This window comes from Herpailurus yagouaroundi, unplaced genomic scaffold (assembly GCF_014898765.1).
Source record: "Herpailurus yagouaroundi ecotype Mexico unplaced genomic scaffold, PumYag 141, whole genome shotgun sequence".
Lineage (NCBI taxonomy): Eukaryota > Metazoa > Chordata > Mammalia > Carnivora > Felidae > Herpailurus > Herpailurus yagouaroundi.
Window position 1 is genome coordinate 1,228,793 of NW_024412396.1, and position 18,849 is coordinate 1,247,641.

The 18,849-nt window shown below is 40.8% G+C and overlaps 1 protein-coding gene across 10 annotated transcripts in view; it reads left to right on the plus strand.

Annotated features, from left to right (window-relative positions):
• RPGRIP1 (RPGR interacting protein 1) overlaps positions 1-18,849 on the plus strand; it is a 104,230-nt gene that overhangs the window by 44,161 nt on the left and 41,220 nt on the right. For 2 of the 10 annotated variants that reach the window (XM_040476580.1, XM_040476581.1), the window contains 10 exons: positions 1,770-1,915; positions 3,741-3,901; positions 4,357-4,500; positions 4,932-5,082; positions 7,341-7,793; positions 7,955-8,106; positions 8,584-8,926; positions 10,760-10,944; positions 11,252-11,455; positions 12,276-12,414. In XM_040476580.1, the coding sequence (XP_040332514.1) occupies positions 1,770-1,915; positions 3,741-3,901; positions 4,357-4,500; positions 4,932-5,082; positions 7,341-7,793; positions 7,955-8,106; positions 8,584-8,926; positions 10,760-10,944; positions 11,252-11,455; positions 12,276-12,414 (2,078 nt within the window). The remainder of the gene's footprint in view (positions 1-1,769; positions 1,916-3,740; positions 3,902-4,356; positions 4,501-4,931; positions 5,083-7,340; positions 7,794-7,954; positions 8,107-8,583; positions 8,927-10,759; positions 10,945-11,251; positions 11,456-12,275; positions 12,415-18,849) is intronic. The other 8 variants (XM_040476582.1, XM_040476583.1, XM_040476584.1 and 5 more) reach the window with 8 other exon arrangements.

The following is an 18,849-nucleotide window of genomic DNA, read 5'->3' on the forward strand; positions in this document are numbered from 1 at the left end:
ATATGGGGAAGCTTACACTCAATACTCTTAGTGAGAATATAAATCAGCTCAGTCTTTTTGGAAGGGAATCTATCTATCTATCAAACTGTTAAACATGCATATACATGTATTTGCAAAGATGATGTATAATAAGAATTTTAATTACTGCATTGTTGGTAATAGAAAAAAAAAGTGGAAACATTCAAATTTCTTTTGATAGGGATTGGTTAAATAAATCATGTTGCATCCCCACAATAAAATACTATGAAGCTGTTAAAAATGAAGTAGATCTATATGCCTAAAACATATTGTTAAAAGTCAAGTTGCAAAAGACTATGTTAACTCTGACTTAATTTATTGTGTGTGAGTATGTGTGTGTGTGTGTGTGTGTGTGTGTGTGCGCGTGTGTGAATCTGCAATCCTCTAATGAGATGAAAGGATTAGAGTAGGGCAAAGAGGAACCTTCACTTTTAATCTATATACTTCGGTATCATCTTGATTTTCCACAACAAGCATATATTCATTTATTAATTTTGAAATTTAAAATACCTGGAAGTTAAAAAAAAAAAAGTTTAATGTGCCTTCTGACTCAGTGTAAGGCAGCGGAAGGTAGATTGGGGAGGTAGTATGGGAGCATCCTGGGAACATCTGATGCTCTTCAACTCAGTGAACCAAAGTAGTGAAACAAATGGCAAACATTACTACTGACCTCTTCCCTTCATCACTCAGAACATTATCTTCTTGGATCATCATGTAACCTATGGATAGGAAGGGCCAAGAACTCTTAATACGAGCCTAAGCAAGTTGTTTTTAGACCACATTTATTGCAATGATAAATAGAAAAAACACATATGCAAAAATAATAGCTTGGGGGAGCCTCAGTTATGCATCTGACTGACTCTTGGTTTCAGCTCAGGTCATGATCTCACAGTTTGTGCGTTGAAACCCCACATCGGGCTCCATGCTGACAGTGCAGAGTCTGCTTAAGATTCTCTTTCCTTCTCTGTCTCTGCTGCTCCTCCACACATGCACACAACTCTCTTTCAAAATAGATAAACTTAAAAAAATAAAGGAAGAAGTAATAGCCTGATTATCAATATCTCTTCAATCAAAGACTGACCATGTGTGTTTTACACTCAGAATGGGTCTGCCCTGGCAGCTAGATACAGGGGTGTGCAGGGTACAGTCATTGGGAAGTTTAATTCCTGCCCTTCAGTATAGTAATTTATAATCTAGTTCAAAGACCAGTATTTTCTAGACCAGCCATTGGTGAAGATAGAGGAATGGAGTAAGGAAAAGAGGAGACTCTGGTCCTCATTTTTTAAAAAAAGTTTATTTAAGTAATCTCTGCACTCAATGTGGGGTTCAAACTCACAACCCTGCAACCAAGAGTCCCATGCTCTTCCAGCTGAGCCAGCCACGCGCTCCTGTTCCTCATTTTTAATTGAGCAGGCCTGAGAATGTCTTAGTACACAGTTTTGCACCTAAAGAAAGCCATCATGCTGGAGAAGTTCCTTGGGAAATAGATGTGACTTGGGTTCTTTGCTCGGTGGGGTATCCAAGACCTAAACAGAAGTGATACTAAGGAGCTCCTCAGTAGGGCCCCAAAAGTTCCAAGGCAGTTGGTAAATGACAGTTACAGAGAAACCAGGGACAGAAAAAACATGCAGGGGAATGAATGATGTGCTAGGCCCAGGAGACGCTGAAACTGTGTATTAAAGACGTCACATCACACACCTTTGAGTATTTATCTGACATCTCTCCCCTCGCTTCTTGCTTCCCATTTTCAGCATGCTGGACAGCAGTAATCAGCCTCACTGGAGCAACGAGCTTGTGGGAGAACAGCTACAGCAGAAAGTCTCTCAGTTGCAGGATCAGCTGGATGCTGAGCTGGAGGAGAAGAGAAGAGTCTTACTTCAGCTGTCCAGAGAGAAAGGTAGGTCAGGCTGTGAAGACCTTTCTCAAATGAGGCATCCTCTATGTCTGGTGTGGGAGAAGGGAGCTTGGGCCAGCATTTCTAGTATCCCCTCACCCAATCGTATTTTTGTGTGGGTCAGGAATAACTAGAATACGAACACTGGCACTCAGATCAGATTCACAATCAAGAAAGCATGACATCTGCCTCACATGCATATATTTTCAGTTGTAATGCGTTTTCATTTGGGAGGATGAAAACTCTTAAATTTTTTTTTTTAAATCTTTATTTTTGAGAGAGAGAGAGAGAGACAGAGTGCAAGTGGGGGAGGAGCAGAGAGAGAGGGAGACACAGAATCCAAAGCAGGCTCCAGGCTCCAAGCTGTCAGCACAGAGCTCGACACGGGGCTCGAACCCACAAACCACTAGATCATGACCTGAGCTGAAGTCAGATGCTCAGCCGACTGAGCCACCCAGGTGCCCCAAAAACTCTTAAATTTATCACGTTTTTAAACATTCACTTTATTGAAAGTATTGAAAATGAATTTCTCTGCCTTTTATTCTTATCAGTCATTTTAGAGGTGATTGGGAGCCTTGTTTTTATTTTGTTTAGTACCTAATAGCTCAAATTGAGAAGCAAATTACTGCTCTTGGTTACCACTGCCATTTCCCCCTGTCTTAGCTCTGAGGTCATGGTAGATAGTTACTGGGAAGATTTTTAAATCCTGTCAAAGAGACCTTTGTCTCACTTCTTTTTGCTAGGCTGGACCTTGACATTTAGTATCAAATTTATATTTCATCAGATTCTAGTACATTCACATAAGAGAGTGAAGGAAAAAAAATACGACATCAAGAAAGATAGAGACAGGAATCATAAAAAGATAAAGCTCAGTTCATGCTAAGGACCTTGTAGTTTGTACAAAGTACAAATAAAATCTTGTAAAGGCTTTGGGGTAATCTAATAATCTTCCCCCTCTAATACATGCTAATGAAATGATCACACTAAACACAGATCACTTCCCTTCCCTAAAACACCCACATCCACCCACCCAAACAAACACACACAGAAATGCCCAAATGCCCATTCTCCCTCCCTCCACATCAGGGTGGGGGTAGAAGTGGAGGTGGGTGCCACAGGGAACCCATAGCAGAGAAGTCAGAATGGAGTTGAGGAGGAGTTGGAGAGATACTGGTTTGGCTGGTGCTATCAAAAAGTTTGCACTGGAGGGGTGCTTGGCAGGCTCAGTGGGTAGAGCATGTGACTCTTTTTTTTCTTCCTTTTAAGTTTCTTTATTTTTAGAGGAGCAGAGAGAGAGAGAGAGAGGGAGAGAGAGAATCGCAAGCAGCCACTGCACCATCAGCATGGAGCCTAATGCAGGGCTCCAACTCAGGAGGTGTGAGATCATGACCTGAGCCAAAATCAAGAGTCAGACACTTAACTGACTGAGCCACCCAGGCGCCCCAGCATGCAACTCTTAATCTTATGGTTGTGAGTTCAAGCCCCACATTGGGTGTGGAGCTTACTTAAAAAAAAAAAAAAAAAGTTTGCTCTCTCTTAAGACAGTCAAGTGGCTCTGTTTGCTGCTGCTGTTGCTGCTGCTGGTTCTGCTACAGTTCTGCAGGTGTTTTTTGTTTTGTTTTTAGAGTCCCGGGTGTCAGCTCAGTTTACTGGGTCAATAAGCCAGAACCCTTTTGTAGAAATAAGAGAGAGTTGCTCCTCTAAGGGTAAATTTATAAAATGAATTAAACATTAGTGGGAAAATTTAATTAGAGCTTGGTCCAACTTTAACCATGATTTACCGATAACCACCAGGTTTCACCTTTCCGGATGATTTTTTCTCACCCAGACCAAAACAAGAATCTGTGTCTTAAAGTCACCCATCTGCTTCAGAAGCATAAGCAGGACGAAGAGATCCTCCAAAGTCAAGACCTAATTTCCTGGTCTCCTGACAGGCAGTCTGAACCAGCCACTCACCCAGCTCTATTGCAAGAGACCACTCAGGTAGAGGTAAGAGATGTTTAATCAAGCAAGTTCCCTGGACAGATGGATGGCTGGCATATATCCCTAGAAGAGATCAGAAAAGTAGCTGAAAAATCGTGTCCTGATTGAGGATAGTATTGAGAAGGATGTGAGAAGGCTGAGAGCACAGATAGCTTCATGAGCTCTGCACATTTTCTCCACCCTTTACAGCTTATAACATCTAGAATGCTTTTTCCGATGAGGACTTGAAATGATCTGCTGAAGAGCAAACAGCCATCAGAGGTTGTGTAACTTATTGCTGCTACCGAGCATGCGGAAGTAGAGGAGAAAGCCCATTTGAAGTGACATAAGTCCTCTTTTACTTTTGGGAGTAGATTCCGCTGCTGGTATTTTGCTATTACCAACAACTGCTTTAATGAGAATCATTATTTCTGTGCCCATCATATTTATACTCCCTTTTACCAATGCTTTTCTCATGATAGCCATGTGAACCAGAAAACCAAGAAGAAAAGAAACTGTCCCAGCTGTTGAGTGAATTGCAAGTGTCGCACGCAGAGACCACACTGGAACTAGAAAAGACCAGAGACATGCTTATTCTCCAGCGCAAAATCAACGTGTGTTATCAGGTGCAAGAAAAGGTGGTACAGGAAGGGGCTAGATAAATGGGCACGTGAGGACCACACTGGGCATGAAGCGGGGCCCAAGTTTCCAGAGCTGTTGCAAGGGAATATGCTGCTCTGTGCAACACAGAGTGTGCTGTCCTTTGATGTACTTGAGGGCTCACACCAGCGCCATGGCACCTGGGCAATAGAAACTGGTGAAGGGGCCAGCTAATGAAAATGGCAGGTATGAAGCTATTATCCTATGGCACTGTTAGCACAACTGGTCCTAAAGGGGTCTGTGATGAACCCAAGACTTTTTCTTGTGGTTCAGTCTGCCCCGTGTAGGAGATAGTGGAGTCTCCTTTACCCAGCAAGTGCCACCTTTTTATCTGGGCTCTTTGGTGCTGGGTCACTGAGATAGAAAAGTTCAGACATTTTTTGTTTCTTTGTTTCAGGAGGAACTGGAGGCAATGATGACAAAAGCCGATAATGAAAATAAAGATCATGAGGAAAAGCTGGAGAGGTTGAATCAACTGCTAGACCTCAAGAACGATCGTATCAATCAGCTGGAAGGTATTTTGAGAAGCCATGGCCTTCCAATATCCGGCAAGTCTTAGTCCTTTGTTCTTGTCTTGGACCTGTCACATAGCTAATGCCTGTGCTCCCTCTGTGCACCTGCCTGGAAGGCTGCCTCTTGTGTCTTGGAATGTAGTGCATGCCACCTCTCCTGTTCTTTATCCCATCATCTTTGGTGTTTTAATACATGGTTAGCAGCTTCTTTTCCTCCATCATGTCAGTGCCTTCCTCTGATTTCCCTGAAGAGTTTCAGTGGGGCCCAGCAATTGCTGAATCTCTTTTGAGAATTAAGAGCACATCACTGTTGGCCCTCACGGTGGCATAACACACTTCCTCTCTCAAGAGTGTTTCCACAACCCAGGCCTATCCAGAGCTTTATCACTCATCTTGCATCATCCTTTTCTGTGATTTCTCTCCAAAAGTCTGTAAATTCTTTGTTGCAGTTTGAGGATGTCAACATGACAGGGCAGCTGGCTGGACACTTGGGCAAATTTCATAGTGTGATACTTCCTATATTTAGTACAGTCACTGCTCACCAGGAGCTGGCTTCAGCCTCACACATCAAGAATATTGGCTTTGTTATTATACTCCATTTTGAGAGACCTGATTCACACTAACCAAATTCACCAAAGATTGATATTTAAACCAGATGGTTCACTTATTATTTTATGACAGAGTCCATTTCATGGCTGCCATGAGAATATTTGGAACTACTGTTCAGGGAAGCCCTCTCTCTGGAAATCAGTAAGCATGTTACTTAATGAGCATGGAACTAGAGTAAAGGGAGGTGGGTCATGCTGGGGCATGATTTATCCAGGCCAGGTGAGTCTGTTAAAAAGTCACTGCCATATAACAAAGGAAATCCTCCCCTTGGGTTGAAATCCTCATGTCTTTCAGATTCAGGATCTTTCTCCTGGGACAGGTCAGGATAAATACTCTTATCTACTTCTAAAGATTCATTTGCTTTAACTTACAGTTTTTTCATTACTGATAAGATCAAAGAGTTTTTCATATGTTTAGCAGTTATTCGTATTGTTTCTTCTGAGAATTGCCTGTTTCTGTCCTTTACCTGTTTCTTAGTAGTATTTTATTCATTTGTAGAATTTCTTTATATGCTAAAATTATTAACCCTGGGTCATGTAATACAAAACTTTAAATATATTTTATTTTAGTTGTGTTAATCTTATCAATTAAGAAGCTCTTAGTCTAATTTTTGTATTCCATTTATTTTGGGCAGGAAGACATTTTGATGTGTTCAAAATATTTTTATTATACTACTTTAACTCTTAATATAGGACTTTCACCATTGATACCCTGTGACGATTCAAATACTCTCCAGTTTGAAGCAGATTGTGTATCAAATTTTCTGATTGGTTGGACATAGGAGGTAATGCACAGAATTGGTAGACTGTCTTACATATCTTTTGATCCCATTGTTCAACCTCTTTCCAGTAAGTTTCCTCTGCAACTTTTTACTACATTACTCTTTGACTTTAAGTGGATTTTTTTTTTTTTTTGCCTTCTTATCATGAAAACAAACTTTTAACAGAATGAAAATTCCTGGGGCGCCTGGGTGGCGCAGTCGGTTAAGCGTCCGACTTCAGCCAGGTCACGATCTCACGGTCCGTGAGTTCGAGCCCCACGTCGGGCTCTGGGCTGATGGCTCAGAGCCTGGAGCCTGTTTCCGATTCTGTGTCTCCCTCTCTCTCTGCCCCTCCCCCGTTCATGCTCTGTCTCTCTCTGTCCCAAAAATAAATAAACGTTGAAAAAAAAATTAAAAAAAAAAAAAAGAAAATTCCTGTGACTGATATGGCTGGAGAATGGGAATACTTTCTTGGTGGAACCCAATGTAATGTAATAGGCACTATGACTATAATTTGGTATTCTCTTGATGGCCCGTATCCCAAATTTTTGGAAATACTCATATTTTGTGTTTCAAGTACGTCTCTGTTGGAATTACCAATTAACTCAGAGGACCTTTCTGTAAGATAAAACAATGATATCTGCAGATGAAATTGTGCCTCCAGTGTTTTCCTGAGCTTAGGATTTACTCTCCAGTCATTCGTTCTATACCTTATCTACAAAGCAGGCCTTGGGTTATTTAGCCATCAGAATTCAAAGCTCCTACTTGTCATTCTATTTCTTTTCCTTTTGAATCACATGGTGTCTTGAAATAATCACAACTTGGAATTTCATCATGGTGTTTATTCTCCTTCCATCCAACTTATTTTACCCTGAGGAGGAGCTCTCTGTGCTTTAATGGATAGGCAGTTTTCTTTTCCCTCTAGAACAGCTCAAAGATGTGGCTTACGGCACCCGACAGTTGTCATTATGTCTGCAAACACTGCCAGCCCATGGAGATGATGATGAAGCAGACATTTCTCTGCTGCATCAGAGTGAGAATCTTTTTGAACTGCACATCCACCAAGCCTTTCTGAAGTCTGCTGCCCTGGATCAGGCTGGAGACACTCAACCTACCACTTTCTGTACTTATTCCTTCTATGATTTTGAAACCCACTGTACCCCACTAGCTGTGGGGCCACAGCCCCTCTATGACTTCACCTCCCAGTATGTGGTAGAAACAGATTCCCTTTTTTTGAACTACCTTCATGGGGCTTCAGTCCGGCTTGATCTACACCAGGCTGTAGCCAGTGAGCACCACACGCTTGCAGCTGGATGGATTTACTTTGAGAGGGTGCTGGAGACTGTGGAGAGGGTCCATGGCTGTACCATACTTACTGGTAAGTGCTGTCAGCTTCCCACAGCTCCCAGGACTAATGCAGAGTTTCCCAAAGCCTATAGTTGGTCTTTTGGTCATTTCCCATTTTCTTCCTCTGCCTTGTTCTTAATCCTCACCACACCATCTGTGTCTTCCATGCGTTTCATACTTTCTGCTACCCAGGAGCTGGTGGAGAAGACTTCGGGGTGCTAGAATACTGGATGAGGCTGCGCTTCCCCATAGGATCCAGCCTACAGGCATGCAATAAGCGAAAGAAGGCTCAGGCCTACCTGTCAGCCAATGTGCTTGGTGCCTTGGAGGCCCAGGAAGATAAGGTGAGAAAAAAGGATGTGCCCATGTATCTCAGAGGAGCCTCAGCCAAGCAGTTCAGGAGAACAGCTCAGTCTTCCGCTCTCAATAAGTATTTGTTGAATGTGAATGAAGGAGAAAAACTGTGATGCCACAACTAATCCAGAACTCTTGTGGCTGTGATGCCACAACTCTTCCCTTGGTCAAGCTTGGTTTTGAAATGAAATCATACCCTCAGAGCTAGCTGCCTCTCCCTGCTGTGAACAAAATAGCTTCTCTGTTCCTTTCTCTAAGATAAGGCTTGAGTGCCAGCACCTCTTTCAAATAACTATCTTCCAGAGCCACTTTACAGGCAGGCGAATGTCATTAGGTTTCTCTGGGACCCAGTCGGGATTCTACAGCAGTTTAGGTCATAGCTCTTCCTCATCAAGGGTGCTGGGCTTCACCCACAACAACTCTCTCAGGCCACCCTTTTCCTTCATCCAAGACCAACATCTTTCCAGTCCAGATTGGAGACCTGGAAGCATCAGAATGAGCTGCGGGTGGAAATCATCAGATGCTATGGCCTCCGGAGTCGGCAGCTGGGAACCCAGCCGAGTCCATACGTCATGTACCGCTTCTTCACCTTCTCTGACCACGACACTGCCATCATTCCAGCCAGTAACAATCCGCACTTTAGAGACCAGGCTCGATTCCCAGTGCTTGTGACCTCTGACCTGGATAAATATCTGAGGCGGGAGGCCCTGTCTGTCTACGTTTTTGATGATGAAGATGCAGAGCCTGGCTCATACCTTGGCCAAGTCCAAGTGCCCTTGCTTCCTCTCGCACAAAACAAATCCATTAAAGGTGGGAGTTCAAGTCTATCGCATCTTTATGCTCTCTGCCCAGTGTTGTCTTCCTGTCCTACTTTTCTTTGATTACTTGCTTGGAACAGTCTCTCTTTAAAAACCTGCTGAGGTGCGCCTGGGTGGCTCAGTCCAGTGAGAGACTACACTTCGGCTCAGGTCATGATCTCATGGTTTGTGAGTTCGAGCCCCGCGTCGGGCTCTGTGCTGACAGCTCAGAGCCTGGAGCCTGCTTCAGATTCTGTGTCTCCCTCTCTCTCTGCCCCTCCCCTACTCATGCTCTGTCCCTCTCTGTCTCAGAAATAATTAATTAATTAATTAATTAATTAATTAAAAAAATAAAAATTAAAAATTAAAAAATTAAAAAAAAACCTGCTGAGAGGATTTTAGAGTATTGTCAAGAGCAACAGAGCAGAAGACTCAGATCCCCACTAATCCTATAGAAACATTGCTTCTTCTGCTTCTTTTTAGCAGCAAAAGCAAGATTCTTAAGTGGGTAGACCCACCAACCTAAAGTCCATGCGTCCGTCTCTAACAAATCTTTTCTGACTCGATCGTGCTTCTCAGGATTTATGTTTACTTAAGGCCTGTTGTCTCTCAGCACATGAGAGTGGATATCAGATTATAAACTGTGTCCTTAATACTCTCTTGTAATTCCCTTGCTTCTTTTAAACACAAGTTAGACTTTCATGCCATGCCATAGAAAAGGTAAATTTTTTGGATCTCTTTCCCCCCAATACAGAACTGAGGTGAACTTAGGAAAGGTCACCTCTCTGGTTGCAGTACTGGGGGGAGGATGAGGCAGGGATGTCTTTGCTCCCATTGTGAAGTAGGGATGGGTATAGCTAGTACCATCTATGTTTAACAAGCTTCTGGATATTCTAGAAAATGTGTGTGTCCTCCCTCCTTCCAGTACTACAAGAGCTGAAAGAAAGAAAGAAAGAAAGAAAGAAAGAAAGAAAGAAAGAGAAAGAACGAAAGAGAAAGAAAGAAAGGAAGAAACAAAAAACTGATACTTTTGCTTATAATTTATCTTTTGCCAAAGGAAGAGGCAATATGAGCCATCTGTTAAATTAATCAGTGTTACAAATCAGAAGCCTGGCATTTGGAAATAGCGATTTTGCTGAAGTTTTCTTGGCTTTTGTTACTTTAGAAATAGGGACCACTTGGGGCGCCTGGGTGGCGCAGTCGGTTAAGCGTCCGACTTCAACCAGGTCACGATCTCGCGGTCTGTGAGTTCGAGCCCCACGTCGGGCTCTGGGCTGATGGCTCAGAGCCTGGAGCCTGTTTCCGATTCTGTGTCTCCCTCTCTCTCTGCCCCTCGCCCATTCATGCTCTGTCTCTCTCTGTCCCAAAAATAAATAAACGTTGAAAAAAAAATTTTTTTTAAATAAAAAAATAAAAAAATAAAAATAAAAAAAGAAATAGGGACCACTTGAGTGTAGATAATGGTTTCTTTGGTATGCTTAAGGCCTGGCAAGCATTTGGTAATAGTAATAATGTAGTCATGTTTATTGGCTAGGTGACTGAGGACAAGCAAGCTATACTTTTCCATACGTCTTTTGACTATCCCTTCCTGAAACCTGGAGACTCCCATCTTCCCCTACAAATATTCTAAGTGAATATTAGAAGTAAACATTCTAAGTGAATATTAATATTCACTGCTATTTTATGTTACTTCTGAGTGTATTATCACCATGCTTAGGTAATGGATGTTAATTCATGACAAGCAAATTATGGTAAAATTCAAAATGGGGAATGGATAAGGTGCTGATAAATACTCACTTGTCTACTTCATATGATCAGATCTTATTAATGTCTGTGTGTGTCCCAGGTGATTTTAACCTCACAGACCCTGCGGGGAACCCCAATGGATTTGTTGAGATGCAATTGGACTGGAAATCTTTCTACCTACCCCCAGAGAGCTTCCTGAAACCAGAAACTCAGCCTGAGGAGAATACCACGAAGGACAGTTTAGAGATCTCATCTGAAGAGGAAAAGGCTTCCTTTCTCCCCCAGGTAGCAGATCTCCTCCAATCCTGTGAAACATATTTGAAGAAGATGGTATTAAAATTGTAGTAAAAGAAATGCCTTCCATGAATGTCAGGTGTTCAGCAAACTTATTCTGCATCCCTCGCAATGTCATGAGCCACCTACTGATGGAGAAGGATCCTGGGTTTTATTACAGGGAGGAAAGAAAGATGGCATCTCTCAGCTCTGTGGCAGGCGAGGAATGAAGTCTAATGCTAGCTCACAAATCCCTTTCTTGAGTATCAAGGCTGTTAAACTCTCATCTGGTAAGGCTGTCTCTGATACTTCTGTTTAGGACCTGATGGCATTTGGTGAGATTCCCATTGAAGCTGGCCAGTATCAAGCTAAGAGAAAACCTCCACAGGTGGGAGAAAGAAAGGAAAGGGAACACCAGGTTGCAAGCTACTCAAGAAGAAAACATGGTAAAAGAACAAGCATCCAAGGAAAGAACAGAATGGAGTATCTTAGCCGTAACATCTTAACTGGAAATACACTACAAGTAAGGCCTTAGAAACCCTGCAGAATTAAAATATAAGTTGTAGTGTCTCCAGAGATACTATTCTCAAGTAGAAACAGACACCCAAGATAAGCAATTATCATGGCTTTTTGTGGCTAACATGTGTTTCCTCAAACACAAGTGTTTAATAAAACTCTGAAGTGTTCACTTCATTTCATTGTAATTTAGTTCAGCAGCTTATGGACTCTGCAATTTATGCTTAGAATTTTAGCAGTCCACCTCAACTGTAGTGAAAGTAAGCTAAAGAACAAGTATTTATCGAACACCTACTATATGCTTGATACTGTCTTTTCTTCATAGGAAGCTGGATTAAAGTTACTATGTAGCACCTAAAAGTATATATAGGAGATTGTAAATATATATTATTATATGGTTAAATATTATATATTGTTATATCACAATCATGTTGTATGAGTTGTGTAATTGTATTAACATATAATTACTAATTTTGTGAAATTATTATTATATACACAACTGACCCTTGAACAACATGGACTTGAGCTGTAACACATCCCTGTTTTTTTCAGTAAACACAGTATTGCAAATGTATTTTCTCTTTCTTACGATTTTCTTAATAGCATTTTCTTCTCTCTAGCTTCCTTTATTGTGAGAGTATAGTATATAATATATATAGGATGTATTAGTCGACTATTTATGTTATTGGTAAGTTTTCTGGTCAACAGTGGACTATTAGTAGTTAATTTTGGGAGGGACAGTCAAAAGTTATACACAGATTTTTGGTGCCCCAAACCCTCATGTTGTTCAAGGGCCAACTGTAATTATAATTGTCTTTATTCTGAAGCAGGTGAAGTACACTGAATGGAAGTTCTCAGGGCTCAAGAGCTCCATAGATGATGGTTTGAAAAATCAGCAAAAGGAAGAGAAAATTACATCATCCCATTCAGTACCAATGCAGAAAGAAGCCCTGAATCCTGTAAATGGTATTGTCCATTTGTTTGTTTGTTTTAATGGCATTGTCTTTTTAAAATCTAATTTCCTATTTAATCATTGGGTTATTTTTTCAAGCCTGTATTTACTACCCCCCCCCCCCAATCTTGCATTGCTAAACTTTTCATGGAAAATTAGTATTGAACACTCTAAGCTTAGTTTTATGTTACAAGTGTGCTGGTTAGGCCAATGAAGGCTGGGATTTTTAAAGCTAGTTTGCTTGCCAGTTTAGTTACCTAACAAGTATATCTTGTGAATTATGGTTACAAAGAAATAGAAGGAGTGTGGTTGGCTCATTTGTGATGTTGATCCAAAATGTTTTAAATTAAGGCAAGGCTTTTTTGTGTTACAATGCAAGGTAGACATGATTTCAGGTTATAGTATTGGCAAACTAGATAATTCAGACCAACTCTCATTGATGACAGCTAAAATGCTGAAGTAAATATATTTTCTCAAGATCTTAACGTTTCTTAAAAGCATTATATAGTCAATAAGAAGAGAGGGAAGAATTACCTAGCCTTGACGAGGGAGATGATTGAAGCTCAGGGAAGTGAGCTGAAACTCCTGTAGCCCTGGGATGTTGTCAGTCTAGAGAAAGCAGTGGACAGACAGAACCATGCTTTTGGTGGACTTTTGGGACAGGGAAATGGGATGCAGTCTCAGTCTGCTGTCTGCCAGCATAGGCAGATGTCTGCTCAGGGCAGAAATTTCTACTTTGGTCTAGGACCCAGAAGGCAGCACCGTTCTGAGCCTCTGAATGGTGAGGCTGAGAGGAAGAACTGTGGTTTGGGCACTTGCAGGCCTAGAGACACAGGGCTGATCAGTGACCACCAGGACTCCAGATACTGGAATTATCAGACATGGCCTGGGCAAGAGCTGTGGTTATCAGCTTCGTGGAGATGAAAGCTGAACTTTAAAATTGCAACAAAGAACTGGAGCTATGAAAACATTAAGGTTGTAAGTTTTTAAAAAACATTTTGTTTTAAAATAATTTCGGGGCTCCTGGGTGTCTCAGTTGGTTGGGCAACCAACTTTGGCTTAGGTCATAATCTCGCAGCTTGTGAGTTCAAGCCCCGCATTGGGCTCTGTGCTGACAGCTCAGAGCCTGGAGCCTGCTTCGGATTCTGTATCTCCCTCTCTCTGCCCCTCCCTTGCTTGTGCTATCTCTCTCTCTCTCTCTCTCTCTCTCTCTCTCTCTCTCTCTCTCTCAAAAATAAACATTAAATTTTTTAAAAATAAAATAATTTCAAACTTACATAAGAGCTGCATGACAAATTCATCAACTTTTAGCATTTTCCCACTTACTGCTTTGTCATTTTTTCTGAAGCATTTGAGAACAAGTTGTACATCTCATGCCCCCTTACTTCTGTGTATTTCAGTAAGGAAATTATATGAACAGTAGAGTTATCAAGCATGCAGTCTTAACATGGACACATATTACCTCATGTCCAGTCCATTTTCAGAATTTTCTAGTTGTCCCAATAAGGTCCATTATCACAGTTCTTTTAATCTTTATCTAACCCAGGATCATACACTGCATTTAGTCATTACTCTTTGGTTTCCTTTAATCTGGAACGGTTCCTTGTCTTCACCTTTCCTAATACTGACATTTTTGAAGAGTATAAATGAGCAGTTCTGTAGAGTGTTCCTCAATTTGGATTTGTCTGATGTTTCTTTGTAATTAGATTCAGGTTATGAACTTTTTACAAGAGTACCACAAAAGTGATATTATGTCCTTCTCAATGCATCACATCAGGGGATACATGATGTCTGTCCCATTATTATGATGTTGTGTTAATTTTTATCACTTGGTTAAGAAAGCATCTGCCAGGTTTTTAATCATAAAGTTAATAATTTTTGCCTTTGTAATTATTAAGTAATCTGTGAGACGTTATTTTGAGACTACATAAATACGTTATTCCTCATCAAATTTAACTTAATAATTTTGGTATTGATTTGTGGGGGGGTGTCTGAATCACAAAATGTTTACAAAATACATTGCATATTTGGAAATGAATCAATAGAAATTATAGAACTGCTCAATATAGAAATTTATGGAGGAATAGATGGGTTGAAAATAGATTTTAAAAAAAGAAAACAGATTAGATACAACTGAAGTGAGAATTGGTAAATATAACTAGAATAAAACAAGGAGAGACAACAAGATGGAAAATACAAAAGAGAAGACAGACATAAAGGATAAAATGAGGAGGTCTAAGCAATGTTCAATTAGATATGGAAGAGGAAGGAGGCAGAAGTAATATTTAAAGTGATAATGATTTAGAGTTTTCTAGAACTAGTGAAAGATATTAGCATTGAATGAAATGAAGCTCAAGTAGGATAAGTTTTAAAAAAAATCCAGATGTGGGGCACCTGGCTGCTCAGTTGGTAGAAAATGTGACTCGATCTTGGGGTGTGGGTTTGAGCCCCACATTGGGTGTAGAGATTACTTAAAAATTAAAATTAAAAAAATCTACATCTAAACATATCCTACATAGTAAAAATGCAAAAATAAAATCAAATAGAAAATGTTAAAAGTATCCATTTGGGGCACCTGGGTAGCTCAGTCAGTTTAACATCTGACTCTTGATTTCAGCTCTTGTCATAATCTCATGGGTTCATAAGTTTGAACCCCATGTCGGGCTCTGTGCTGACAGTGTGGAGCCTACTCGGGATTCTCTCTCTCGCCTTCTCTCTCTCTCTCTGCCCCTCCCCCACACTCTCACTCACTCACTCTCTATCTCTCTCAAAATAAATAAATAAACTTAAAAAAAAGTGCATCCATTTAAAAGAAAAAGATTGCCATGGTCCATTGATAATATGGACAACTGACTTGTCAATAGCTACAACTATAGTCAGAAACCAGTGGCTTCAATATGCCAAAGGGAAATAACTGCTAACAAAGAATTCTCCACAAAACAAAAATGCTCTTCCGGAATGAAAACAGAATAGACATTTAAAGACAAACCAAAATGGATGGCTTGCTTTCAAGCTACATTTTAAGGTTGTCCTTTAGGCTGAAGGAAAATTATCTCAGAAGGAAGCACAAAGGTGTAACAAACCAGGAAAAGCAAAGAATATGAGTTAGTTTACATTACTATATAAAGCAAAAATATCAGCTTGTGGGGTTAAAATACATTTAAATTTAAATATATAATGTAGTAGGTTCAATGGTAGCCCCACAAAAGGTATGTCCATGTCCTGAACCCCAGAATTTGTAACTGTTACCTGATTTGAAAAAAGATTTTTTGCAGATGTACTTAAGTTAAAGATCTTGAGATGTAGAGATCAGCTTGGATTATGTGAGTGCACACACAGAGAGACACATGCAGAAAAGAAGGCAGTGTAACCACAGAGGCAGAGATTGAAATGATGTGGCCACAAGCCAAAGAATGCCTGGAGCCACCAGAAGCTAGAAAAGGCAAGGGAATGGGGCGCCTGGGTGGCGCAGTCGGTTAAGCGTCCGACTTCAGCCAGGTCACGATCTCGCGGTCCGGGAGTTCGAGCCCCGCGTCGGGCTCTGGGCTGATGGCTCAGAGCCTGGAGCCTGTTTCCAATTCTGTGTCTCCCTCTCTCTCTGCCCCTCGCCCGTTCATGCTCTGTCTCTCTCTGTCCCAAAAATAAATAAACGTTGAAAAAAAAATTAAAAAAAAAAAGAAAAGGCAAGGGAAGAAAAGGAAAAATATCCTGTAGAACCTTTGGAGTGAGCATAGACTTCCCAATACCTTGATTTTGAACTTCTGACCTCCAGCACTAAGAGAGAATATATTTCCAGTTTTATTCCTTTCTTTTCTTTTTTTTTTTTTTTTACTTTTTTTTATGATACTGGAGAGATGGACATTTCATCCAGACCAAGTTTAAATGACTTGTACATGTTTTATGTAAGCCAGAGGCAAAACCAAAGCTAAAATAACATTTGGCACAACAACTAATATTACTTGAAAAAGCTCATAGAAAGTTCACCATCACCTTAAAGATCAATCACTTTATTACAGAATGAATGACTCTACAGAAAAGAGAAAAGAGACCTAAAGGATAAAATGAGAGGATCTAAGCTATGTTTAATCAAACGTAGGAGAAGATAAAGAAGGGAGACAGAGGCAATGTTTAAAGTGATATGTGAAATTCACATCTGCATTCAGAAAATGAAATCATGAGAAGAAGGACTATTTTTTCTGGCCTCTCAGTTGTTACCTTCAATAGTGAGTTGTGGATTGCTTTCTTTAATGACCTTCAGGAGCTTCTGGATTTGAGCATCGGATTCATCAGTCTTCAACCTGAGTGTCCAGAGGGGGCAATTTTGAAGTTTCAAGGCTTCACACAGCATCTCTACTCCACTATACTCCCAGGGAACTCTGGCCCAGGTCTAGCATGATCAGGTTCTGTTGCTTTTGAGGGTAGACAAGAGGTCTCACAACTGAAAGAAGTGATGGCACATCCCCACAACCACAGAAATCTCAGATTACATGGTGGTTTCTTCAAAGCCTTACAAAGAACTGTAGTAGTTACTATGTGAGTCAGTAACATACTTGGCTAACATACAAGCTAACATACTTGGCTTGATTTTTGTTGGAGAAACTTTGATAGGTGATTGCAGCCATCACTGGATATGTTGCAGCACCATAGCACCAGAGTATGTAGTTTATGTTGGGGTAACTCAAGCCCTCACATAGAAGTTTCATCCCATAGGTGTCCCAGCATAGGTGTGTCGGCCTCTGGTTGATGCTCAGAGCACAAAAGAGCTTCTTGCCACAGGTTACTGTGAGGTGACGTTCTCCTGTGACAACCTCTGCAGGAAACACTTTAGGTATTTCTAAATTGTGTACAGCAAATTGACACGCTTATCCAAGAGCTCATTTGTTGTGAGGTTCAAGCATGCTGTAGACTGGTTGATTTCAAGAAGGAGAAACCAGCTCATTGATGAATGGTGGAATAGTAAGAAACCAACCTGATATAGTATGGATTACGTTTTAGGTGTCTCAAGACCACACACAATAGGAAAGCGTATCATTTTGGTCATTTCTGTGAGTGACCAGATGCATTGGATCTCATGGCCAGCAAAGGCAAGACAGAAGTTCCAATAAGCAGCAGCTAGAGAAATATTTTTGAGGACCACTTTCTGGAGATTACAGGTAGCATACGTTTTTCACAGAGAATCCTTGTTGGTGAGGTACTAAGGAAGATCTGACTGATGTCCAGAAATATCAGATTCTCACTTGAGCCATGCATGAAACAAAAGTCCATCCAGAAAGGAGGCAATTGTCGATGATTCTGGGACCTCTGAACCTGAGCATCTGATTCTGATGCAGTGTCATTCTCCAGGAATACCTTCTATAGCAAAGTTTTCTACAAGTTTTGGCAATGCTTAAGGTGGAATGTAAGCATGATGTCCATTTTATTTTTCAAATGCAGTGACATTTCCTTGATGTGGGCAATTGTATCCTTTACAAGCTGTTCTTCCTGAGATTCAAAAAGACAGTACAAAACCATCTCCTTCATTGAGCAGAAGGGTTTATTCTCATCTGACTGTGCTTTGCATTTCAGTAAGTTCCATTTGACTTTCATTGACATTCGGGAGTCAAAAGCTGTCTTCAGTCCCATGCCTCTCTTTTCTTTGAATGGCTGACGAAAAAGTTACCCAACTTGGGTCAGGTTGGCATTCTTTAGTCTTTATTGAAGAACAGCTTCTGCACATTACATTTTTTTTTTAATTTTTAAAGTTTATTTATTTATTTTGAGAGAGTAAGTGGGGGAGGGCAGAAAGAGGGGGTGGGGGAGAATCCCAAGCAGGCTCCACACTGTCAGCGTGGAGCCTGATGTGGGGCTTGAACTCACAAACTGTGAGATCATGACCTGAGCCATAATCAAGAGTCAGACGCTGAACTGACCAAGCCACCTACACACCCCAACTTCTGCACATTCCTAATGTCCCACCTGAGGCTTTCCCTGTCTTCTTCCTCCTTGCTCTCCTGTACATAGAACATGGTGACAAGAAACTTTTGGACACTGAGTTCAATGAAGGAGTAGCAGCCCTTACAGTCTTTGCCCTCCTGGAAGATACTTTTCCAGGAAAGGATAGAGGTTAGATTTTTTTTTTTTTTTAATTTTTAATGTTTATTTATTTATTTATTTATTTATTTATTTATTTTTATTTATATATGAAATTTATTGTCAAATTGGTTTCCATACAACACCCAGTGCTCATCCCAAAAGGTGCCCTCCTCAATACCCATCACCCACCCTCTCCTCCCTCCCACCCCCCATCAACCCTTAGTTTGTTCTCAGTTCTCAACAGTCTCTTATGCTTTGGCTCTCTCCCACTCTAACCTCTTTTTTTTTTCCTTCCCCTCCCCCATGGGTTCCTGTTAAGTTTCTCAGGATCCACATAAGAGTGAAACCATATGGTATCTGTCTTTCTCTGTATGGCT